The 26,925-nt window shown below is 40.6% G+C and overlaps 1 protein-coding gene across 4 annotated transcripts in view; it reads left to right on the top strand.

Annotated features, from left to right (window-relative positions):
• The first annotated feature begins 2,847 nt into the window (after nucleotides 1-2,847).
• Nucleotides 2,848-26,925, top strand: part of LOC125895673 (uncharacterized) — a 33,894-nt gene continuing 9,816 nt past the window's right edge. The window contains exons 1-5 of one of the 4 annotated variants that reach the window (XM_049587714.1): nucleotides 3,396-3,531; nucleotides 12,421-12,692; nucleotides 15,127-15,162; nucleotides 17,752-17,893; nucleotides 19,815-21,373. In XM_049587714.1, the coding sequence (XP_049443671.1) occupies nucleotides 12,422-12,692; nucleotides 15,127-15,162; nucleotides 17,752-17,893; nucleotides 19,815-19,869 (504 nt within the window). In that variant the 5' untranslated portion in view covers nucleotides 3,396-3,531; nucleotide 12,421 and the 3' untranslated portion in view covers nucleotides 19,870-21,373. Of the gene's footprint in view, nucleotides 3,532-12,420; nucleotides 12,693-15,126; nucleotides 15,163-17,751; nucleotides 17,894-19,814; nucleotides 21,374-22,874; nucleotides 23,133-25,168; nucleotides 25,923-26,181; nucleotides 26,277-26,925 lie in introns of those variants that run through there. The other 3 variants (XM_049587716.1, XM_049587715.1, XM_049587712.1) reach the window with 3 other exon arrangements.

Raw genomic sequence — 26,925 nt, 5'->3', positions numbered from 1 at the left:
CATGTTACAGCTGAAATACAAGACGGCTACAAAATAAAAACTTACCACTGAGGAGAAACGTCCTGCTCCAGTGTTTGTTTCTAAGCTGTCTGTCGACTTGTGTTTTATGGAGATAGATTTGTCTCATAATTATGTGTGTGAACAGATCAACAATCTGTGTGTAAATGTGTAATCTGTAAATATAAAACACCTTCCACAAATACAAAGAAAAGGATTTGTAAACTCACAAAAATATTTTGCAAGTATAAAACGGATCTGCAAATACACACATTCCACAAATAAAAAGCATAGCCTATCTGTGAATACATTAAATTAATTTGCAAATAAATGAAAAGCATTTGTGAATATCTTCCTAACATTTACAACTTTCGAACAGGTATTTGTGAACTCAGTTTTTATTTGTGAATCGAAAAAACATTTGTGGATCTCAGTTCTACATGTGTGGATTTGCTTTTTACACATACGGAGTTTGGAAAGAAACTTTCCGCCAGTCCGAACAACAATGCACTCGTATGACTCGGCCACTTTTGGATAGCACGTGGTCACCGGCTGATGACGGAGGTGAAGTCAGATAAGGTAAGGGGCGTGATGTTTCCAATTCCCGCTCTAAGCGTTGCACCAATCACAACAAACTGAGTGAGTTGACCAATTAGAGCAGACAGGGCTGCTGGGGAGGCGGGACATGAGCCAAAACAGAGGGTGCGTCCTAAAGGCCAAGTAGTATGGATTGTAGTAGACCAAATTAGTATGTAGTATGTCCGAAACCGTAGTAGGGAGGAACAGTATGCTACCACCCCTACTAAACACGCCTACATTGGAGTATGATGGCAGAGCATACTGCATATATATATGTATATATATATATATATATATGTGTGTGTGTGTGTGTGTGTGCGTGTGTGTAACAAGCTAATGATTTAAGTTAAACAAATATACAATTATCAACACACACACACAGTTTTCATTGGTCAAAAATGTATTTCTGCTATTATGATTATGAACAAAGCAGTCTGTTTTATACCGGTATTAAGTTAGTTTGATATTGGACAGACAACAACAAACAACAACAATAAAATAAGTAATGATAATAATAAATACTAGTACTGTTAAAACAAATGATGATTAAGTTTGGCATAATGAAAGTACATCATGGCAGAGCAGTTTTATTGGATGTCACTGTACTGTGTGAGGTGACAGGTGTTCAAAGTGACTCAGCTTACACACATGACAGAATGTGCTGGTGGAAATGCTGTATCTAGATATTGATAATCAATGAACTAATCACTTGATTGACACATGATGTTAGCATTGTGACACTTACAGGTTGGATTGTTTCAAAACCAATATAAAGGATCTTCAAAGTGCAAAGTTTGAGTTTTTGAGTGTGGCATGTCATGTCATTGCTTACCTGTGGCAGTGAATTAATTATGTGCAAAAGCTCGCAGACGCCTTCGCATTTTGCATGTTGAGAAGCATGAGAGAGCTTGCAGACATGTTGCTGGTGGGTAAAGAGTGGCCAGCTTCATTTTTGGGCAATTTCAATAGTCACAGGTGCGTTCAGATTTTGGTGCAGTACCTAGCCAAGCCGGCAGATGGAGTGCTTTCGTAGGCACGCCATCTGCTGGCAGAGCAGAGGTACTGCACATGTGTAGTGCCTCTGCTCTGCCAGCAGATGAAGCGTTTTCCCACCAATCTTTTAGTATGTCCGAATGGACCCAACTTGTTTAGTAGGTAGAAGTATCTAGTGGTAGTACGTAGTAGTATGCAGTATGCCAGTGGGCCTTTCGGACGCAGCCACAACGTTTCAGACAGAGGTGCTGCAGCAACAGTGAAGCACATAAATCTATTACACTAGACCCTAATGTTTATATCAATATGACCCTGAAAATAAGCATAATAGGTCCACTTTAAAATGTTTGTAGTTTTACAATAGGGTACATAACTTTAAAGGCCGTTTTTCTCAAAATGAGTCTCCTCAGACTCTGAGCTGCAAGCTGGAAGTTTTGCTGTCTCCTTCCCTCCCACTCACACGCGCAAGCACATACACGTGCAGACCTTCAAACTTCATTCGGGGCTCACATTTCTGTGTAGCGGAGCGTCGGAGGCAGACTTCCCTTTAAGGCCTAATTGTTTAGGCAGTCCACGGTTCACAGACATCATCACAGAGGATTTGCCCTCCATCCCCAGAAACGCATCATTTCATTGAAGGACGACTGTTTTGCCTATTTATGACAACAACTCAATTTTGGGTCATTTGGGGATGTTGTGCATATTTTAATCGTAGAGGGAATGTGTCTCCCCCTCTAATATGTATTGTAGGCCTAATTATGGCCTGGCAACAATATGACAACAATATGACACAATATTAGAAACATATAAATTCATGGTGCGCTTCTGTTAAAAGGTGCGCAAGTGCACCCTTGACATGCAGCTTGACTTCCCCTCGACTTGTCTTGCTTCCTCCTTGAGTCACATGCTCTCTGACTCACCACTTTGCCACTTGGCCTAATTGTCGGAGACGGGGCTAACCTCCCAAGAACTCGAAAGAGATTTCCTGCATTAAGGAAAAAGACTATGACAACAATTCCGTGACAAATTTGGAGGCAGCTGCAAAGCCAGGAATGACCATTGCATGTAGATATTAGCAGTATATTTCTGATTCTGAATTATTTTTGATTTAAATTAACCTTGTGTATGGCAGAGGTGAGAAAGCATACAATATTGCATAAATCTCTGTCAGTGGAGAGAGAGAGCGAAAGAGAGAGAGCGAGAGAGAGAGAGCGAGAGGGAGAGAGAGAGAGAGAGAGAGAGAGAGAGCGAAAGAGAGAGAAAGAGAGAGCGAAAGAGAGAGGGAGAGAGAGAGAGAGAGAGAAAGAGAGAGAGAGAAATGTGCACCAGACTTCCCCTGAACGGGGCGACAGTGTGCAGTCTGCAAGTTGCTTCCGCCTACCGACCGACCTCACTCTCCGTGCCCTGTGAGGAGGCCTCAGCTATTTTTTTGTTTTAGAAGTGAAGGTTATATCTACGGTGGAAAAGATTTCACTCGTTACCAAACACAGGATGGATTTTTCCTCGAAGATGTGGACTGGTAAATCTCACCGTTGCAGCGGGTGTAAGACGTTTCTGGGCGGATCAGTAACACCAAACGTCGGTTGGACATTAGAGAAAGAGAAACAGTCTTTCTCCTCGTCGCCCTCACGACAACTCAGACATTTTCTATGTTTGTGTGAAAGCTGATGCTTTTTTTAACATCGACTTTTGGAAGCTGCTCGGTGTTTTCTGTCTGAAACACGTCAATTTTAATGGATTTCACTAGTTTGAGCTGCTCTAATATGGCGGCAGATGGGATTCTGTAAATTAGTCAGTTACCACCATTGCTCCTCCTCCTCCTCCTCCTCCTCCTGCTGCTCCTGGTTCCTCCCCCGCTCCTCCTCAGACAGGCGTAACATGACAAATGCAGCCCAGTCTACCCCTGGATGTGAATTGCCAGCGTTTTTCCTCCATTGTGCCCAAGGAATGCTGAACTACAAGGTGAGTGCAGTGTCCTCATTTTATGATGAAAGCTCCGGTTAGGAAAAATAAAAAGTGATGCAAACTGTCCAAGATAAAAGTTTTTATTCTGGTCAGGTGGAAAGGATAGCAGGAGAGGCATGTGATGAATGTGTATATCACTTTCTATTTATTTATTTTTATAATTTACATGCCTCCACATTAATAACCCATTCAGGAGACTGTACAGAGCTGTTATAATCGGGTACAATGTTCTGATCGATAGTTATTTGGCTTTTCAAGATTCAAGAAGTTAATGTCATGCAGGGTAAATCAGTGGTTTACTCTAGTGCTGCACGATTAATCCAATCGCAGTTGCAATCGCGATGTCAGGCTGTCAACGTTATGATTACGGAGTAAAATATTTCACGCGTTACCAAACAGAAAGTGGATTTTTCCTCGATTTGGTACCACGCAGCATTTAGCAACTTGCTAACGAGATAGAGTGTCTAACAGTTAGTGTACACACTACTTGTGCACCTTCTAGGGCAGGGCCCAGGGGTGTCCAAACATTTTTGAATGGGGGCCAGATAAAACAAGGTGAAAATACCTGGGGGCCAACTGATTCTTGCATCAAATGGGTTTTAAAAAAAAGTGAGACAAATGCAACCATTTTTATCTTTTAATGAACTATTACTAAGTCATGCCTGCATACAAACTGTATGATAGTCCTGTCATTGTGCGGTGAAGGGTAAAAATGCAAAGTGATCTTGCTCAATTAACCATTATTGTGTAAAGGGCCACATATGGTATATTTTGAAAGTCAAGCTGACCAATCTATATCAACATTTGAGCCAGCATGACTTACTTTAGAAGACCTTCTTTTGGGTTTTGTTTTTTTTGTTTTTTTTGGACACTTTTTGTTTTTAGCCTTTTTACACTTTTTCTCTAAATGGGCGATGTTTGGGGGGAAAAAACCTCAGAAGATTATTTTTTATTTTTGTTTTTTAAAGAAAGTGTCTCAACATTAATAACCCATTCAGGAGACTGTGGAGGGCTGTCAGGTATTATCGGGTATAATGTTTTTGTCCATATATATTTGGCTTTTTAAGATTCAAGAAGTTTATTGCCATATGCAGGTAAAAACAGTCGTTTACACCATGATGAAAATAGAATTGAAGTTAGATTTTTAGAAAAATAAATAGAAACAAAGAACTAAGTTAAAAAAAAACCTGAGTTTAAAAGCAAAGTGCACCATGTAATGAAAACATCGCAACAAATCAGACCAAGTTGAGGTAGTCCGTGAGTGTGATGGGATGGATGGAATGTCCCACAGTGCCCAGTGCTGGACTGAGTAGTTTGTAGTTTGCAGTTAAGTTTGGTGTTTTATGTTCCAAAACACAAATACCACTTTTTGTTTATAATGTGTCTGTTGAGAACAAGGTTGTTTATGCTGGTTGTTGTCATTTTGTGTTAGTTTGTGGGTTACGTCATTGGTGAGTTGGCTCTTGCACTTCACTCAAGCTACATGAGTCTTACTGATACTGTTGCTTCTGCTTTCAGTGTTTAGTTGTCACACAAGGAGGTAATTGTGGGCAAACTGCATCCAAGCAGGACGAGTTTCATATGGTCATTCACTTCGATATACATAGTTACTTTTATGATGTGGAAAGCCCAAAGAAAGAGCGAAGAGCTGTCTTATAATGAATAATTAAGTTTAAGATAACAGGAATAAGTAGAGTTTAGTTGGTCTCACTATTGAATTTTTATGTAAATAATCGTGCACCTGAAGTCTATTTTTACTGAAATAAAATATCCACCACCCATTAAACATTTCATAATTTCAACAATATACTGTTAATTTAACACAATGTAATACATAAAACCTTGCATATTTAATAAATCTTAAATGTAAAAAAAACAAAGTCCGCCTAAAAAACAGTGGATTTTCCTTTAAAAAAATATCTAAACACCATTATTAAAACTAATAATTATGATTGAAATCAAAACAATCAAGTGTAACTCATGATTTGCATGTAACTTTACATTTAGTTTTAATAAATCTTTAATGTTTAGAAAATGTATCCACCAATTAAAAACAGCTTTACCTTTAAAAAAAAAAAAAAAATCTAAATACCAATATGAAAATAATATTTATGATTATAGTTTTTAACAACATAGAAGAAAAAGATACACCTGTATACCTTCTCTACTGGTAAGTTATCAGGATCATATCAAGTGTAATAATGATTTGCATGTCACTTAACAGAACACATAAAAGTCTTATTTATAAAAGTCGTATTTTAAAGATCTTTTAATGTTTAAAAAGTACACTCACCAATAAAGACAACAGTATTTGTACATTTTTTCAAAGGTAAGTCTGGTATAAAACCAGTCCCTCCAGAAAATCGCGATCTTGCAATCGCAGTAATTAACACAAATTCAACTAAAGTCCGCAATATTTGCGGGGGCTTGCAATTTTTCCGTGTTCTTTCACATTGTCCGGCTGACCGGAAGTCGTTGCACACGTGACGTCATTTCAAACGTCATCAGATGCGTCATCAAATGTGCTAATGGCACATGCATATGTTTAAATTAGGGTTGTCAAAAGTATCGATATTCAAACGCTGTATCCAGATACAATACTAATTTACAAAAGTATCGATACTAACCGTGCACGCCACCTCAGCGTCTGTTGGGTGTGCGCAACGGGTCCAACGGACACGCGCTGTGCAGGCAGCGTCTGGCAGGCACAGAGCCCTCGCTGCAACCCAGCTTGTTGTCGTCGCTCTGCATGCATGCACACATTTCTGATGCTGTAATATGGCCAGCGCGGCTGCAGGAGGATCAGAGCAGCCAGTTTTGATCAAAAATGATAAAGCAAAAAGCGCTCTTTGGAAATATTTAATGAAGTGAACACAGCACGCTGCAGACGGCCGGTACAGCCCCTCCCCTCACTAGCAGCTGAGCAGCTGGTGTCGCCAGCATCAAACTAAAATATAACTTCTAACGTTAATGTGGGAGCTAAGCAGAAAACTTTATCAGTCATGCCTGTCTGTAACATTAATAGACAATGTTAGTTTAACAGGACAACACAATTATGTGTGTCTGACAAGTTATGTTAACTGTAAAGTCACAGATTGAAGCTGAAAAAACGTTTGGTTTCTCCCGTAACCCCTGGTTCTCTGATCACATAGTGAGGTAGAAACAAGAGCACCCTGAGCCTAAACTACCAACTCTATTTGATCAGCAATGAAAATATGGTGCCAATTCACCAGAAGCACAGAAAATAAACAGGGCTGTAGATAAAAACATTTGTATGGACAGATCTTTTTTCTGGTTGTTATTTATTTTGGGGGGATTTTTTGTTTGTTTTCAGCACAAAATCAAAAGCTTTCAGACCCTCTGGCTTGAACCCCTAAAAAGCACATGTTGGATGTAAAATTATCTGTCTTTAAAAATCTTATGTTGAGATAAGTCCCATCAGTTATTATTTCTGAAACAAATTTATATAATTGAGAAGACATGTTTTACTGATCCACACTCCATACCAGTTGGAGGCGATAATGAGCCAAATTTTGTTGCCATCTGTCATTAAACCTCAAAGAAGAAGAATACAGGAAATACAACAAGGGAACATAACGTCGCACACCCATAGCCGAAGCTGGTTAAGTCTGTTTGTGTTTTTGTGAAGATCAGCATTCCTCAGCCTGAATGTGAGTCATGATGAATTGTATCATAGCTCAAATGGCTATATTACCGCAGAAACTCAACCTCTGAACTGTTGGATCACTCTAACCACTTAAGCTAATATGGGCACAGGCTAATGCTAATAAGCATGCTAATGGGCACTAGCATAAAGTAGTTACCCTCAGTAGTTGTTTGACTGCTGCTTGAGTAGGTACTTTTCCTGTTGTCTGTTCTTTGGTATGTTACAGAGTACAGCTGAGAGTAATTCAGAGCATCATGTTTGTACATTTAGAGTGTATCATAAGGTAATAATTGTAAGTGGCTATCAGTCTAATTGTGAGAGTATGGACACCTTAACGTTACACTACTTGTGTCATAGCCAGGGTCCAAAACTAACTTTTCAATTTTTTTTACCAGCCAGGCAGGTATTTTATCAGCCAACCAAATAAAAATTGCTCTTAAGTGTTGTAATTTGCTATCAGTATTATTTACGATGTCATTTGGGTCTTGTATGCGATGATTCTCAATCAGTATTTTAATAGTGTGCACTCATATTAGTAATAATGTATGCTAAAATATGAATAACTCTTTCAACAGTTAAGTGTAATATTTGAGTTAATAAATTCTGTAGTATTCTTACTACAGTGCAAACAGAATCTTTCAATAAGGAATTTTACATGAATCACTTACTTCAGTTTCCTTTGGACAGTTGAGACATAGGATTTTAGCTCGACCAGACTGCAACAGCAGGGCCTGCCCTATATAAACATGAATGTCTGACCAGTGGTGGACAAAGTATTCAATGACATGACTTGAGTGAAAGTAAAGATACTCTTGGTGAAATATTACTCCAATACAAGTGAAAGTTGTTCAGTCATTTTTTTTTACTTAAGTGAAACTGCACCAACTGATTAACATAGAGGGGATCGAAATAAAATAAATAAATGAAATAAAAATCAACCAGCCACCCTCCTCCCCTGACGAGTTAAGAACAGTCCCTAAAGTGCGGTGAGGTTTGTGGACCGTTACTTGCCACAAAGAGAGAAATGTGAATGGCTCGTTTCTCCCCTGACACGTCACATACCTGTGTGCTGCCACGGCTTGGCTGTTCAGGTACTTTTGGGTAGTCATAACACCAAGAAGAGGAAATTATTGGACCTGGAGCCGGACTTCTCCATCGCCGGTAAGCCGTTATCTTGCGCCGCGGAGCACTATGGCTGCCGTATTTGACAGATATACATTCCTGTCTGTGTCTGTGACCCTCGTTCAACCCACGACCGGCAGGATTCGCCTTTCATTTCTGCTGCTGGTTGAAATCTGTACTCACACAGCGTGCTCCTGAATGATTTCTTTTGCTCGCACAAAACTATTTTTAGTCGCAAATGCATGTGACGCACTTACGTGACCAAAGATTGTCTCTGCCTGAAATACACATTAATCTGCCAGAAAACTAGCCGATACCAGCATTGTTCTCCAGTAACAAAAAATGCATTTTTCGCTGGTAAAAAAATAATGGTCTTAAAAATTTACCAGCCAGAGACAAAATCTACCCGTAACTGTTGAGTGGCGAGTGTTGGTTTTGGACTCTGGTCATAGCACCATGGGGCTTAGGGTGCTCAAAAATTGGCACACACATCAGAACTGGTGAAAATTGCAAGGATCTGCAGTGACTGGGTTTGGGTGTGGCCAGTTAGCTCCACAGCGCCCCCAAATGCACGCCAGGGTTGGGATAAAGTTCCTTTGATTTTCATGAAATTTGAGTGGATTGTCGCACTCACCGTCAAGAGCATCTAAATTTATTTATTTTTTTCATCTGACAGGAAGTCAGCCATTTTGTTTTTTGTGCGTGCATGTTGTGCGTGCATGTTCACACTAGTAATTATTGCGATGTGGTGGTGTAACTGGGGTAGGGCATGGCACGTCAGCTCTATAGCGCCCCCAATTATTTTTAGCCTTGGAACAAACTGTTGACGCCCTTGGTAAACTCTAAAATTCACAAAACTTGGTCCACACATCAAAACCTGTAAACACTGTGAGAACATAAAGTGACTGGGTTGATGAGTGTTTATAGGGCTCTATAGCGCCTCCTAATGTGTGGAACACCACAGTGTGGACAAAGTTGCTCTGATATTCACAAAATTTGCTCCACACATTCCTTATGTTTTTGTCATATTTCTAATTAGGTTTCATAAGCTATGCCCACCTGGACGCCAGCCATTTTAAAATTTTGAGTTCTGTTCATAATTGCAAACTCCTCTTTGAGTGTTTGTTAAATTTGTTTCAAATTTGGGAAGTATAACCCTCTGACTAATGTGCTGCTAAATTGTGAAGGACTTGGCGATAGTTCAGATGATGATGTCACAGGTCATGTGACAACACACCTTTTTAGGCACTTTACATGTATGGAGCGTTATGAAACTCCTACAGGATTAAATTGTTCCATTTCAAATTCGGTGGGTGTGATCTGCACATAATGTACAGCAACATTACGAGTAATTAGTGTATCTCTAGCGCAACACGGTGGACAAAAGAAGTGACACAAAATTTGCAAACGGTCATTTCTAGCACCATGCACTTGATGCAGTAAATACAATCGAACTCCTGGGGGAGTGTCTGATGGTGACTTTTAAATGCATTACCATGCCAACTGGTGTCTCACCAGGCCCCTGACGTATGCAAAGGTGCGAGGTAGGGGTGTAACACTACACAAAAATCTTGGTTCGGTATGTACCTCGGTACACAAGTCACGATTCGTTTTTTTTTTTTCGGTACAGTAATGAAAAAAAAATAGACAACTATTAAATATCTTTTACTTATTGGTAACCTTATTAAAACATACCACCACAGCAGTTAACTCTTTTTACACAATTTTTGAATGAAACAAATATATATAAAATCCTGCTTTTTCACATTGTTTGAATGAAAATAGAAATATAAAAGTGAAAAATAAAATCCTGCTGTTTTTTAACACATTTTTTGAATGAAAAATATAAATATAAATTTCTGCTTAAACAGTTTTACTCAATTAAAATAAAAAGTATAGCACAGCTGGTCAGCTTTAAAGCCTGCTCAGATTCAGTTTTACTAGGAACTTACTTAGCTTTCCCACTTTGTTAAAGTGCAGTAAACAAAACATGCTCATATCTAAAGTGCAGCTTAAACAATTTTACTCAACTCCAATGGCATTGATTATTTCTTCAGCGCGATGGTCAAGGAAACACTCTTTCTTTTTAAACGACGACGATATCGTAATTTGCACCAGATTGCGTGCCGGTTAACGTTCAAACTCGGGTGGTGTCACTTTAGATGCGTTAGCATGTTAGACGTGTTTCCAAGTACATACCCGACCGCTGTTCTGCAGTGTCAGCACACTGCTTTTGTCTTGTCCACTTGTTTATTTCCATCTTCGTATTTTACCCTGAAACCAAAGTGTTCCCGAACGGAGGACTTAAGGTTTGCGGGTGGGTCTTCAGGTTCGTCAGGCTCACTTGCCATGTTGTCAAAATGCAAGAATGCGCTGCACAAAGTGAAAACGGAGATTTACGGTCGGACTCAGTCTGTCACTCAATTATGTCCGTCGGGGAACTATATATTTTAAATGGTTCGGCTCGCAAAAACAGAATTAAAATAAAACAAAATAAAATAAAATAAAATATCCTGCGCCCAATAATTCGGTACAGGGTCGTGCCGAACCGAAAGTTGCGTACCGAACGGTTCGACACAAATACATGTACCGTTACGGCCCTAGTGCGAGGGCCTATTAATTGCTGCTTGCAGCTTTAGTGTCATTGCATAATTTCTGCACACTTCAAAATCTGATGTAAGGGTGTAGCAACGCTGCCTGTATAAGACTTTTTAAGTATCTTCCTTACCTTTTTTTTTTTTTTTTTTTTTTTCTGCGCCATTATGTTTTTGGGTTGTCCGTTCCATGGTTGTGAACAAGATATCTCAAGAAGGCTTCAAGGGAATTTCTCCAAATTTGGCGCAAATGTTCACTTGGATTCAACAATGTTAGTTTTAATTAGTGTTAGTTTAGGTTAGTTTTTGGCCATCAAAGTTCAAGGTCACTGTGACCTTGTCTGTCTCATTTTTGTGAATGCGATATATCAAGAACACCTTAAAGGGATAGTGCATCCAAACATAAAAATTCATCCATTATCTACGCAAATATACTGATGGAGGATCAGGTGAAGTTTTAGAGTCCTCACATAACTTGCGGAGATCCAAGGAGAGAGGGGGTAGCAACAAAACTCCATCTAATGGAGGCTTATGGCGCCCCAGATTCAAACGTCCAAAAACATAATTGAAATCACAAAATATCTCCATATTGCTCGTCCGTAGTGATCAAGTGTCCTGAAGCCCCGACATAAAAAGTTGTTTGGAAAAACATCAGACATGGGCACTGCATTCATGTGTGTGTGTGCTTGCTTTCGCTGATCTACACGTGAACGCAGTGGCAGTTAGAGCTACGGGCTACACTGAGGCTAAAAACAGAGTTCAAATGACGTTTGGTTAGGTTGGTTTATTGTTATGTATTTTGACTTTGAATGTGTATTGTTGATGTTGTTACCTGAACATGCAGTGAAAGTTTTGTGTCTTAGTGTGTAACACTAAAAATATCTGGGGAAAAAAGGAAAAGAAAATTGGTTGTTGGTAGCATGGTTTCACTTTATTTTTTAATTAATTACCAAGCATTTTCTAGTAATACTGAGCAACTTAGGTAAATTAATTTGATTTAACAAATTCCAGCCAGCTCTAAACCCATGTCACAAGAGTGTTTTCCTTTAGTTACAGTCACTCCTGTTGAGCTGGTACCATCTTACATCATGTGTTTATGATCCTACTGTTGATCTTACTGATCCCACTGTTCACCATTAACACTTTCAGCCTTATATGGATGGACCTGTATGTGTCATAGTAAAGTGATATATCACAGTGGAACATGTTTGATAACAGCTGTGGCATACCAAAAAACACCAGTATCAAACCACAACACATGACTCCTGAACAAGAGTGACACACTATCAGACTGCTGAGCATGTGTACTGTTCAGGTATTTAGTAGACGACACAGTGCACATAGGACCACTCATTTTAAGATGCTCTGTGTGTGTGTGTGTGTGTGTGTGTGCGTGTGTGTGTGTCCGTCTATATGTGTGTTACACTGTCAGCCCCTGATTCAGACAGATTACAAAAGAAACTTTTGATGACTTCTCTCTTTCTGTTGTCCCCTGTCTCTCAGGATGAACTGTTTCAAATCGTTAAGTCCAACTGCAGTGAATGCCACCGTGCTGTATGACTTTCATGATGACGATCACCATTTCTGGTGTAGGAGCAACCTGACGGTCCCACTCCCTCCGTGTGTCTCCTCCTCCTTCTCTTCCCCACCTCCTAACTCCAACTGCCTGGTCTGTCATGGCAAGAAGATGGTCTTCGCTATTTGCCGTAACCTGACAAAGGGTGTGAAATTGACAATGGAGGCTGGAAGTGACTGGGTCAACCTCACGGCTACCAGTAAGAAGCTCGCAGTTTTCTAAAACAGTTTGATTCCACTGAGAAAAGCTTCACTAGGTCTTTACCATTAACACAGCAAGAACAATTACAATGCACCAGTTAAGTGGCTGATGTTTTTCTGTTGTGTCACATCAACTTAATGCTGACGAAAAAGCAGGGCTCCAGACAATAGCCCCATTTCCACCAAGCAATACAGTATGGTTCAGTTCAGTTTCCACTGTGAAAAGTTGTGGATGGTACCAATAGAACCGTTCTGTACCGTCCCCATGTTTGGTCCCCCCTCTGTTGGGGTACCTAGCACACAGATCTGGTACTAAAAGGTGGAGCTGTGAACACTGCAGTCTGTTGATTGGTCAATAGAGGTCACTCTGCTCAGGGCTGAGTTGTGGCTGGTTTTGAGGCTCATGTAACCACTGTTCATACTGTGGAGAGTTTTATTACTGTAACTACAAAATGAAAAGATGTTTTGCTGCCTCTCACAGCAGCTGGAGTCTGAGAAAAAATAACTTCATTCACTGGGCCGACTGCCAGTGACTTTTAAGGTGGAACGTTTACTTATAATGTTACACACCTTAAATTTCAATATGACAACTTTGACCATTCAGTTAGTTTTTATTGTCTCTATTTGATGACAGACACTTTTAGTAATGAGTGGATCTTCAGCTGTTTAAAAATATTGGACTGGATTATGTGAACTGCATATATTCTAATCCTCACTTGGAGGGGGGAAAAAAAGCATTGCAGAGCGTCACTCCTGTAGGCTACGGCAACACTAAACCCCTGAGCTTGCCTGAGAAGGATTAAATGCACAAAGCTGCTATTTTTAAATATCCCATGGAGAGAGACTCTCACTGCAGCCTGTTCTATTTTGTTCTGAAAATGTCGGTGTGCAGCCTCGTTCTGTGGACAATAAACGAGATGCAGACTGATAAAGGAGGAAATACAGTGAGAGTCGAGGGTCTAGGTACCATGTCTGAAGGGTTACTGTTGGTTCCACAGGTACTATACTAAAAGTGTTTGGTGATAACGGGGTTTACGGCTGTGGTAGATGTGTTTGGGACGAACAGAGATCTTCCCGGGATGCCGTTGGGATGAAAACACGCTATAAACTCACTACCCACGCCTTAGAGGATGCATCATATTGTTTCCCTGATAATTCTATATTGTGAACGAATCTGCAGGAGGAGAGCTAGTTAACGATAGCTGTTAACAGCCAGTGGCCAGATCCAACAGAACACAAGTTTCACTCTCAGTGGTTTCTGTGACATAAGGAATACTTTAAAAACTAGTAAAACCACAGTTTGATTTCAACACGAATTTATTGTTAACAGTGTAGTATTTGGGGAAAAAATGGGGTGCATCTTGCTCACGCATCGACAGTGAGTCCTTTCTAAATTTTATGTGTAAAGGGACGCAGGAGGTGTACACAGGGACATCACTGTCTGTGTCATGTTTCAAGTCTGCTGTGAGCACATTGGTAATCATCTGTATCTCTGCTTGTGTAAAACGAAAGCCCAAGTGTGAAATAAAAGTCATCATGAATGTCCAGTGAATATAATCTGTAATGGAGAAAGCAATGCCAACCCAAAATTACTTATCCCACCTTTTAAAGCAGTGCGCTATGACAACCATTATTTTATGCAGAACTTAATACCAACCAAGAGCTTGGTGTAAGATTTACGTTTTGAACTTATTGTCAGTATTTCAGCTGGTGCTAGTGTAACTCTTAAAATTTCATTCATTCATTCATCTTCTAACCGCTTCATCCTCTTGAGGGTCGCGGGAGGGCCGGAGCCTATCCCAGCTGACATCGGGCGAGAGGCAGGGTACACCCTGGACAGGTCACCAGACTATCGCAGGGCTGACACATAGAGACAAACAACCATTCACGCTCACACTCACACCTATGGACAATTTAGAGTTATCAATTAACCTAGTCCCCAATCTGCATGTCTTTGGACTGTGGGAGGAAGCCGGAGTGCCCGGAGAGAACCCACGCTGACACGGGGAGAACATGCAAACTCCGCACAGAAGGGCTCCCACGCCCGGGATCGAACCGGCAACCCTCTTGCTGTGAGGCGAGAGTGCTAACTAACCACCCACCCACCGTGCCGCCCCTCTTAAAATTTAATATTGCTTAAACTGCAACATAATATAGAGGTTGTGTTACTTTTCTGTTGCGACCCAGTCCTGGTTCAGTAGTAAAAGAAGCAGATAATAGCAGTAGTAGCAATAATGTCAGTAATAGTAATGACTGCAGTAGTAGAATTGCAGTTGTACCAATAAGAAAGTAACAGTTTAACAGTGGTAGCAGCAGTTATAGAAGAAACACTTGCAGTAGACATAGTAATAAATGTAATATTATATTGGCATTAAAAACCTTGGTTTCATTGTTATAGTTGTGATGTTTAACAATAAGCTCTGCTTTTTACAGACTGCCCCGAACCTCCCTCTGATGGTAGTGATGATGGTAAGTGTCACATATAGTCATTATTTACACACTTTTCCTGTCCGATAGTCTGAACCTCAGGTGTGTTAGACCCCTCCCCCTCTGACAGGTTAAGAAAAGTGTCACAGACAATGGTGGAAGATGTTATCATTTACTTAAAGCAGCTGCGCGGAACTTTTTACCATTAATAAAACTGTCCCTAGTTCGTATCACCCCCCCCCCCCTTGAAGATCCGCATATTTATTTGAACCCAACAGCAACAAAAAAGCCTTTCTCTATATGGCTATTTAGCGTAGCCTCGCTCGGTTGGACACACAGCAGAAGTCAGCAAACCAGAATACGGCACCCGGAGGCGGAAGTGATTCTGCTTGCCCGCAGCGATTAAACCAAAGAAGAAGGAGCCGTGTTTACAACGTTCTTCGAGTAAGCAGTACTGAACGGGCATTGCTGAACACATAATACCTAACAGTTTTACCAGAGATGTATCTGTGAGGACTTGGTTGTACTTTTGATGTCATGGCGGATAATGAAGGAGTATCATGTAAAATTATCTGTGACTGTGACCATGAACACAAATATACAGCAGGCAGTTGTCCTCAGTTTATAAGAAATTCAGAGCTACACCAGAACATTTATGAACAGGTCTTACTTTACTACTAATTTGTGTGTAACGTTAGCATGTTTCCACTAATTACTTGGACTGACCTAACGTTAGTAGCGTTAGCTTTGCAAGCGAAGGCTGCAGGTAACAGCTTTGCTGTGTTAGGATTATGTTATGTCTTCACTGTGTATCTTCACATAAAAGAATACTCAGACCATTTGGGAGTTATGCCCTTTCTCTGTCATTTTCATATTGAGACAACATGATCGATATCTTTTTTGTGTCTGTACGTCCAGTGTCTGGGTCTCAGCGATTAGCATTGCGCTTATAGGGGGTCAGTACGTCCTGCGCTGTGATCTGCGGAGGGATACATCGGTGAGCAGGCGCGGACGTAGCTTGTAAACAAAACTCAGCTGTTTATTTAGCCTAGCGATATCTCCGGACTATAGTAGCTGCAATGGACGACTTTGAACGCGATTTTGAAGAGTTTCTTGTAGCGGACACAGACCCAGAGCCATACCTGTTTGAGCCGGAGTACACAGATGAGGAACTCCATGTGTGGGATGCTGAGCAGAGATGAGAGAGGCTGAAAACTTTACAGCAATCACTAATCCTGGCGTGATTGAAACTTTTTTTCATGTTCCTAAGATGAACTGGAAAAAACGCCCAGGCCTGCAGGAGCTGATGGACAGCTTTTAGTCGGGTGAGCAATATCGTCCGTGTCGTCTCTTTGTTTGCTTTTACCGAGTGACCTAGCGTACCTGTCCCAGAGCCAGCTGCAGCTGCAGCTGTTGCTCACCACTGTATCCCTCCACGCAAGATGTACTGACCTCCTACAAGTGCCATGCTAACCGCTGTCTCAATATGAAAATGATAGAGAAAGAGCATAACTCCCAAATCGTCGGAGTATTCTTTTCACATAATAATGTGGAATCAGCAGATGACTTGTTAACTGTTTATTCCTCCTTACACCGAGCGTACACGGCTGCTTCTCATTGTTTCCAGTAGCACAACGGTTACTACATTACCCAGAATAACTTGAGGCTCACACTACTATGGTAGCCTTAGTAGCTCAAAATACACAACAGATCAGATCAGATACACGACAGGAGAATTTACTGAGTAATTTTGTTGTTTCCACTAATTACTTGGACTCACTGACCTGACGTTAGTTAATCCTCTCGCACTCCAAAACAAATGCACGCGGTAATTGCCGGCTGCAGTTGGAATTTTACAACACCAGGCTGTGGGTGTTATACCGCTTTGACCAAAGGGGCGCCATAATCAACGAAAACGAAAAGTTCCGCACAGCTGCTTTAAGTACAAGTAGAAATGCATCAATGTGGAAACAGTCTATCTGGTGGTCGACTGTAAGCTACACTGTAACCAAACTGTCCACGATTTATATTATAAAGGAATAATATCACAAGTTAAAACAAAAAACCTGAAATTGGACAAACTGCTTTTTTTATCTGCATCAAATAAAACGATCAGTTCAGTCAAATATGAATCTGCAGTTGTTGCATATTTTTTGTCTTTTGGTGCCAAATCATTCGTGTAGTTATTTTCAAACCTTGAGTTTCAAGCTGTTTCCATGATTCAAGTTGAATTTCAGTCAAAATGTAAAGATATTGCTCTTTTGGATTTAAAGCTAAGCTGATGATGTGAGATCACCTGGGTGTGAAAAGTTTATTTAATCAAGTGATAAAAGGAAATGGGGGACACAATGGTATTTTAGTTAGTTTTTATCCTCACCATGCTTCATTTCATAAACAGTTTATAGTTTGTTTAATTCCTTTTTCTATTTTGTGGTTCTGTACATCCATGTTTCATGTACAAGTTTGTTGTTTATCGGTTATTAAAAGACAGAGTCCAAACTGAACCATTCCCATCTTAAATACCTCACACCTTCAGCATTTGATCCATGCTCCCAAACTCATCATTAGAGTTTAAGCTCTGACTTCATGTCTCAATGCTGTTGTGTGTGTTGTTCCCTCTGTGTTCAATAGGTGCTTCAGAGTCACAGCTTCCTGCCATCATCATCCCCATCCTCCTCCTCCTCCTCCTCCTCCTCATCGGGGTGCTTCTCTACATATTTCGGAAAGAGCTGCTGAAATCCTTCAGAGCCAAACAGGGTAGTTGTAGTCAGAGGTGAGTAAAAACCATTGACTCCACGCATGTAATGTGAGACATCAGTGTTATGACCAGACTGAGGCTGAACGTGCTCTCCTCTGAGTCATCAGGTCAGATTTGGAGGGAAATCTGCAGAGCATGATATTTGATAGTGCTGGAAGTTAATTAGGCTTTTCAACCATAATACGTTCAGCAGAAAGAAAGGACCAGGGGTTAAAAATAAAACAAAACACCAGGTAAAAAGTTGCAGCACCACATTTTATAGCACAGCATTTTATATCCAGGACAACCCCAAGTACAAAAAAGAAAAAGTTGTTTTGCTGTGTAAAACTTGAATAAAAACAGAATGCGATAATTTGTAAATCCTTCTCAACTTATACTCAACTGAAAATAGTCCAGAGACAAGACCTTGAATGTTCAAACTGATCAATGTTTTTGGTAAATATACTTATTCTCAGTTTGATGTCTGCAACATGTTATGATAAAGTTGTGACAGGAGCATGTATATTTTATCTTTATATTTTTTTATTCCTTTACCTCTGGAGGCACAGCCCGGAGTTTTTCGACTAACGGAAGTGCAGGGGCCTTGGTGATCGCTCACGCCCTTCACTTCCGGCGGTGCCCCCAGGGAATCGGCGTGCTGTTTACAAATACTTCAGGTCGAAAACCAGCAGAGTTTAGCTATATATCACATTTTTCACGTCACTATATCACCGTGTAGACTAATCTGATGCTTGTTGAGTCTATAAACACAATGACTGAACAAACGTTACTATTTCTGTGTGCACGTTTCGTAATTAACATAGTTATCGTAGGTTAGCTGGGCTAACCGTTAGCTGTTAACGTTAGCGGTGTCTGTAATAACCATAGACTGTATAAAAATAAGGTAATAACTCAATAAACGGTCCGTGAATAAAATATTTTTTCCAGCGGATATCTTAGTGACAACATGATTGAGCTAACAAAGCAGTTGCTATGTGTGGTATTTATTCAGTTATGGGAAATCACGATATCTAGAAAGCATCAGTGGCTGCAGCTGACAGGGACAGTTAGCAAAGCTAACATCAAGACATCATCGGAAAACTGGTGATAAACAGCTGACATTTGACCGTCATAGTCATGATGTTAAATGCATCCTAGCGCACGTTTAATGCAATGTAAATTCTTATTTTAATGTAAATTCAATAGTGCATATTTGACCATTTCTTCTATGAAATTTTAGGGGAAGTTCAGCCTCCCTTGTTGTCTCAGAGCAATCGCCCCTGCTGTATACCCAGTCTTGATGCTGTCACCAGTTTACCTGCGGAACATTCCTAACTGGTGTTTTGTAGCATTCAGCCACCTTCCCAGTCTTTTATTGCTCCTGTGCCAACTTTATTATAACATGTTGCAGACATCAAATTCAGACTGAGTGCGTATTTTACAAAAAGCAAACTATCAGTTTGAACATCGAACACGTCTTTGTACTGTGTTCAGTTGAATAAAGGTAGAAAATCGTCTTTCCATTATCTTTGCATGCAGTCACACTGCTTCTAAAAAGCTTTGTGTTCTGTTACATGGGTAAAAGAATGTGTCTTTATGTCTGTAAAAACCTGAAGTGGTTTCTTGTGTTTAGTTTTGAACAGAACGAGACAAAGTGTGAACAAAAGAGCAAACAAAGAAAATGACTAAAGTAGTGACTGAACCTGCATCAGTGTGAACATGGACTGAAATATTTGTTTGAGTCAAGTCTCATCATAAGAAAACATTTAGCTTTCTGATAATCAGTTCAAGGAAATATAGAAGCTTTTACTTAGTAAATGGTTTTTAAAATGGTTTCCATTTAACTCAATAAAACAGAAAGTTAAGCTTAACATGCACGTCTCAACTCAATCTCAGCATTACTGTTATGTGTTTGTGAAGCACAAATAAACTCACAGTGAAACTCTTGTGTTCACAGGCCGGAAACTGAGAAGAGTGAACAATCAGTCGCCCTCAAGAACGGGACACCCTGAAGGGGATCTGCTGACATCATGTTTTCGACTTCAAACATGAATTTTTAAATTGAAGAAACGGAATCATGACTTTATTAGTTTTATTGACAGTACAAAATGGAGTGGTTGCTGGTGCTAAGAAAGATATTAATAAAAACAGCAGTGAAGTGTGAGTGTGTGATATTTTACAGACCCACTGTATCTGATGATATCTTAATACCTTTATCTTTGATAAACAGCTACAGCTTTTTTACTGTTTTATACCTTTAATGTTAAAAAATCTGGAGGAAATTTGGTGTCAGCAGTTACTCACAGGCCATGACTGACCATGTTTGCCAGTTTCACCAGCCTGTTCACTCCGCTGAGCTTCTTCTGCATCCTCCTGCCTGTTCCTGTGATCATCGGGGAGCTTTCTCATGAGCTTGAGGTATATGGTACAGCATTTTGGCACCATTCCCACAGCCCTGTAATCACATCACCAAGATTAGTTTTGGTAAATATAGAGGCAGCATGTTAAAACATCTAACTGGGTTATTATAGTGAGGTTTTGTTTTCTTACAGTTTTAGATCTAAAAGGTCAAAGGTTCACTGTTCACTGTTGGAAAAACATCATAACTCAGGAACAGAAGGGTGAGATGGTGACACTTGTCTCTTAATCTGCAACTTGATTGGGATGGAGGAGGCACACAACCACAAGGCAGTAGCTCTAGGCATGAATCATTGTATAAAGTGGGTGTGGAGAGTCTTTATCTCTTTCACATTCTAACACATTGTGAGTCATCATCTCAAATACTTCTACCATCAGGTGACAAAGATTACATTGTAAACCATACAAAGAGAGGGCCGCTGTTTATTTGAACGGCTGAACAGGTTAGAAAGTGAGGCTTTTGATGTGAACTTGAAAAACTATAGGAGACCTGTAGTGATCGAAGCTTGTCTTGAGGCACTTCAGCTGTGTTACAATTTGTCCTTTTTCCCATGGTTAGTAAGTATAGGCCTATTCAATCAGCCTGAAAATAGAGAAAACGTTAGCACTAGCTAACTAGCTAGCTAGCTACCATCACTAGCTAGTCAAGAAAATCCATGCAGACTTATACAAAACTGTATAGGAAAATTACGTGTAGGCTTGTCCATGACTAAATATCTTAATAAAAGGGTCAAATGCTTACTTTTTTTCTTCTTATTCTTGAAATTGTTCCAAAAGAGAGAGCAGTGGGAGACAACCATCTTATATACTTTGTTAATACTTTATTAAATCCCCCTGAGGGGAAATTCAATTTTTTCACTCTGTCATTAACACACAGGTCCGAAATACACACACATGCACAAACAGGACCTATACATGCACAAAGTGGAGAGATGTCAGAGTGAGGGGGCTGCCTTTGCCTTTGGGGGGTTTGGTGCCTTGCTCAAGGGCACCCCGGCAGTGCCCAGGAGGTGAACTGGCACCTCTCCAGCCACTAGTCCACGCTCCGCATTTGGCCTGGATGGGGACTTGAACCGGCAACCCTCCGGTTCCCAACCCAGGTCCCTATGGACTGAGCTACTGCCGCCCCCATCTTACAGTCGCAAGGTGCAGGCCCGTTGTCCCAACCGACACCAAAGTTGGCAGTTGATGTTCCGTCACCTACAGAATTTGGTCCTTTTCTGTATTTTTCTTTTTGTTTGTCCCCCTCCCTTCCAGAAATAGTCAGTATGGTTTGAAATGTTATTAGTAGGCTAGGCCTACCCATTTTATTGAGTTCCTTGAGTCTGAATTGTATAGAAACATTTTTACTTCAAAAGCAAAGCTATTTTCAATTTCTTCAGGTTCAGGATAGTATAAACTGTTAAACCCCCAGGGGACATAGCCTATATTTTAGTCTGCTATATATAATTTTAAAATAGCCACTTAATTAGTTAAGGAAAAACATGTAGTGAAAATAAAAATCACTCTATGCACATGAAAATAGGAAAATATAGCTGTCAAATGTAAAAAAAAAAACAAACAAACAAAAAAAAAAAAAACATTCCATTGAATTCCTTGTGTCAGAATTGTATGGAAAAATGTGTTCAATGTGTCCCTCTGTGTTGTTAACTTCAAAAGCTAAGCTATTTTCAATTTCTTTGGATTCGGTATAGGTGTAATAAACTGTTAAAAATAAACCCCATGGGACATTATTTCAGTCTGCTAGCTAGTATAATCCTAAAATAGACACTTAAATTATTAAAAAAAAAAAAAAAAACAGGTGGTGAATTTTTTTTTCACCCTGGGTGCATGGGGAAAAAAGGAAAATATAGTTGTGAAATTAACATGTTTTTGCTGTTTTTGTCCAAAATAATTATTCCATTGAATTCCTTGGGCCAGAGTTGTATGGAAAAGTGTGTTTATTTGTCTCTGTATGTTGTTTACTTCCAAAGTTACACCACTTTCTGTATCTTGTTTTTCTTTTTCCGGTTGGGGATAGGTGCAGTAAAGGGTTAAAAATGAAGCCTTTGGGACATTATTTCAGCTTGGTACCTGGCATAATCTGAAAATAGACACTTTAAGGATTAAGAAAAATCAGGTGCCACAAAAAAATCCGGGGGGTGCGCGTGCACCGCAACGCACAAGACTGTGCGCGCCTTGTTCACGGAGCTGTGGAACTACATCAGCAAGTGTGTGCGCTGTGGGGTGTGCGGCACAAAGTGACTGCCAGTGTGAATGTAAACCGGGATACTGCTACAAGAGGAAGTACGACACGCGCCTCCGGACAGGTGCTGCTGCTAAAGGTGCACCTGATGAGGACACGGTGTACCACAGCTGTCCCAACAGGCACCATCTCCAAGTTCTTACCAGGCTAGTTAGCTGAACAAACCAAAAAAAAACCACTGAGCTTCCTGTCTGTGACGACAGCTGTCATCAGCAGAAAACCGAAAAGGCACCAACAAGGGGCTGGAAAATGACCAATCATAAGAGGATCAGCCTTGGTCTCCGCCCCCAAAGTGTCAAAAGCATAGACTATGGTCAAAAGTCCTTGCTTTGAGCGAGCAGAGTTCCACCGCGAGCGAGCACGGGGGAGAGAGGGAACGAGAGCAGGAGCGAGCCAGCGCGCGCAAAGCAGCTGCACAGTGTTGTTGTGTGTGTCGCTGCTGTTTTTTACTCGCTCGCACCCGCCTCTGCTTCACTCTGTTGATCAAACAAGTGCGCGCGGCAGTTGAAATCTGCGCGCGTGACACGAAATAATTTACACGAGAGAGAGATCTGCGCGCGTGCAGATGTGTTATCCGCTCCCGCGACATATGCAGACAACAAGAAACACACAGTAAGTACGAATTCAGTTTAATAATTTGATAGTCGCCTTTGCGCTGTTGATATTTGAGCAGTTCAGACCCTATTTTATTCTTGTCGGTGCCACTTTGTAACGGTTGTAGTTTATTTGCTGTTTGTAAAATAATAATAGGCTGGTGAAGGACTTTATTCTAAGAAGAAGACGCTTCTCTTTCTCGATTCAGTTCGGGCTGTTGGTTTGATTCAATATTACCGGACATCTCAGTCTGCAGAGAAGCCTTCATTTAAGACAAATTAAAAACTTCAGGTGTTTCGTTCACGCTATTTCCTAAATTTGTGGCTCATATTAACCCCCAACACAGTACATTATGATTCAACTCGTTACTTTGTTTTCCAATAATGATAATGATGATAGTTCAGAGCGTGTGGAGGTCAAACAGAGAACATTTTTCCCATTTATTTTTGATTTAAATATTTTTAGATTACGAACCATTTGAGCGAATAAGTGTGGCGTACCAAAAACAAGGGGGTGGCCAGTCAGAAAACAAAAACTGATTGTAATGAAATCATTAATTTCTAGTTATCATATCATGTATAATAGACATTGTCATAAAGTGGAGATTTATAACATGTATGCCTGAGATTATTATACATGAAGAATGGAAAAATGGTCCGTGTGTGATTGACTTCCCCTTTCAGCGCGTTGTGTTGTCTGAAAGTTATATTCCACACCTTCCTTCCTGTCCGATGCATGTTCACTCATCACACGCATCATTTAAGAAAAGCACAACTGTTATTCCACATTGTGAGTAGCCACCAGACCATTCTCAGTTGTGTGTGTTAATTAATTCTTGTACAGAACGATTACTTTGACTGTGTTTTAAGTATCAGAGTAAAAGTGCTTATTACGCAGAATGGCTCCTTTTTAAAGTGATATCATTATAGAGCAGCGCTGGCCCGTGGCATATGCAGTAGCCTGTAGGTCAACGACTTAAGTGTTTCAAGTTTATCTTAAACTCTGTAATACTAATACTGTCACTACTATTACTTTGAAATATGACATAAGGCCACAACAACATAACTACATAGGTCTGTGAATCAAAGGGTTTTTACCAGATCATATTCTGGGTCATTTTGGCTCAACAGTGTAAATGTCATACATGTGGTAGTCTCCTAGGCTGAAAAAACTGGAGATGCAAATCTCGGCAGGTCCAAAATCAGCTCTGCCAAATAATGCATCCTGGCTGTAATTATATTTCAAGAGGTTTGTGAATCAAATGGTTTAACCAGATCATATTCTGGGTCCTTTTGGCTCAACAGTGTGAATTTCATTCATTTAATAATGTCCGAAGTATAAATAACAGGGGATTATTCTATATATGCAGCAGCAATCAGTTCTGTCGAAAAATGCATGCACCCCTTAACACCCTCATGAAACTTCAAATCAAAAGTTTGATAGGAACACCATCATGGCTTTATCAGCACGTAGCGTAGGATTTGATGGGCCTTGACAGGGGGGCCTTACATTAATTTTCCGCATTTAAAAAACTTGTTTTCGTAGAACTATTTGAAATCCCATGCTTAAAAACGCAGCCACACACAAAATAGTGAAGAGTTGGCATTAAGAAATAATGAGAGATTAATCAAGCAGACTCAGACCAATCGAGGAAACGCTACGTTACCGATTCTAATAAAACATTGATGACGCTAAACGTTAAAAAAAAAAAAAAAAACTAGACTTCAGATCAATGATCATCGCTGATGAACCTGACAAAGAAGATTATTTCGTTTTTAAACAGGACGTTTCCTTAAAAACCAAGACGGTAGCTTTCCTTTCGGCTGTGCGCGCGCGCTCCCGCGAGGTGTACGCAATTCTCAACAGGCATGGAGATCTCGGCATAACACCGGCAGCCATTCATTTTCAATGCACGAAGGCGATGGAGGGCGTCAGGGGCGTCGGCTGCAGCGAGCTGCGCGATGCCAGCGACCAGAGCTTCAAGTAGAAGTTAAGACAAACTGAACTTTATGCAAATGAGCACCGCCGCCGCCGAAGCAGCAGTGCCGAGATTCGCGCATGCGCACATCCACAACGGTGGCCCTCCGCTTTACATCACGAGTACCCAGCTGCAGTTGTAGTACAGATATTTTAAAGAGTGGATTGTAATGTTTGTCGGTGGAAAATACTTCGCTAGTTACCGAACAGTGTTTTTTTTTTTTCGTCGAACACGTGGGCCTATAAATCTCATCGCTGCTGCGGCGGATGAAAGACGTTTTCGGGCAGATCAGTGAGACCAAAGTTCTCCCGGAAACCCGAGAGACAGACTTCCTTCTTGTCGCGTTCACTGCTCAGATATTTAGTTTTGTATTTATTCTTTTGTTTGTGGAACTCGATGCATTGTTTTCAGTATAGAGTTCGGGAAGCTGCTCGTCGTTTTCTGTCCGAAATAAGATTGTTTTAATGGACCTGGGCGAGTACGAGCTGTTTGCAACATGGCGGCATATGGCGTCGGATCTTTTTGGCTGTTGGCTCATAGCCTTGTTTTGGGAGAAGTTTGCCTGGGGCGCTTTCAGTCAGAAAAGGAGCTCTTGATCAAGGCTCGCAAAAAGGTGGTTTGAGTTGAAATGAACACATTTTGGCCAGAAATGGCTTCCAAACAGAAAGCTAAGGCAAACTTCTCCATGCGCGTCGTTCGCATTTCCGCATTCTGAGGTGGGAGATAGAGAGGGCAGAGGCGGACACGAGCAGAGCCACAGCGGCCTCTTCCTCCAGCTCATCCGAGCAGCGCAAGCAGGACGGCGATATGGGGCAAACTAGTCACAACTGGTACTACTGTAGTTTATTATGACTTACCAGAAATGCCACGTCTGAACTTTTGGAAATTTAGTAATTATTTAATTGAAATAGTTGTGCTAACGTTACTTTGCATAGAAATGCTGCTAATACCAGATTTACTGGTAAATAAAATGCTCTAAGACACATCAAATCAATGCTTGCCTTGTAATCCACCATGGAAAACTGTATACCGTGCACAAAAAAAGTTCACAATGACAAACCACATCGATCCGCCCCTTTGTGCCTGTAGCTGCCTCCTGGATAGAGCTGTGTACATCCCCATCCATACTTACACGCCATTCTGCTGGTTTGCCACCAACAAGCTGAGGGATGCTGAACCACAAGGTAAGTCAAATGTCTTAATATTTAACTTTAGGCTGAAAGCTCCAGTTAGGAAAGGAGGAACAGATGTCACAGATGCACACCATCACACAAACTTGAAATGGAGACACCCAATCGCAGAAACAGTATGGAACAGATGGGAGGAGAGGCATGTCACAAATGTAAAAATAACTTTATTTTGGATTTAGTTTTCTCTAAAAGATAACTAGGAGGCGATGTTTGAAAAATATCCCAAAAGGTCGAATTTTTTTTCTAATAAAATGCCTCGACATGAACAACTCACCCAGATGACTGCAAAGCTGTCAGGGGGTGTCGTGAAGAGGACGATGAGAAAAAAAATTTGAAAATTATTTAAAATTCAGCCGTAAGTGCTACGACTTTAAAAATGCCCTCGTATTGTAGGCCAGGTTGAGAAGGACATTTTCCGGTACATTTTTTAAATTTTCTGTGTTTTGATGAATTTTCGCGATTTTTTTTTTTGTTTTTGCACGCCGTCACACAAACTTGAAGGGAGACACCCAATCGCAGAAACAGTATGAGGAACAGACTTTAAGTGTGTTTTACTGAATATCCAACATGCAGCTGCTTGTTAAAGAATTGAAATACTTGGTCTGTGTGTGGCACGTTTTGTGAATGCTACGAAATACTGTTT

Source organism: Epinephelus fuscoguttatus, linkage group LG10 (assembly GCF_011397635.1).
Source record: "Epinephelus fuscoguttatus linkage group LG10, E.fuscoguttatus.final_Chr_v1".
Classification (NCBI taxonomy): Eukaryota; Metazoa; Chordata; class Actinopteri; order Perciformes; family Serranidae; genus Epinephelus; species Epinephelus fuscoguttatus.
The sequence above is the reverse complement of the archived record's forward strand: the minus strand, read 5'-3'. Positions and strand labels throughout refer to the sequence as shown.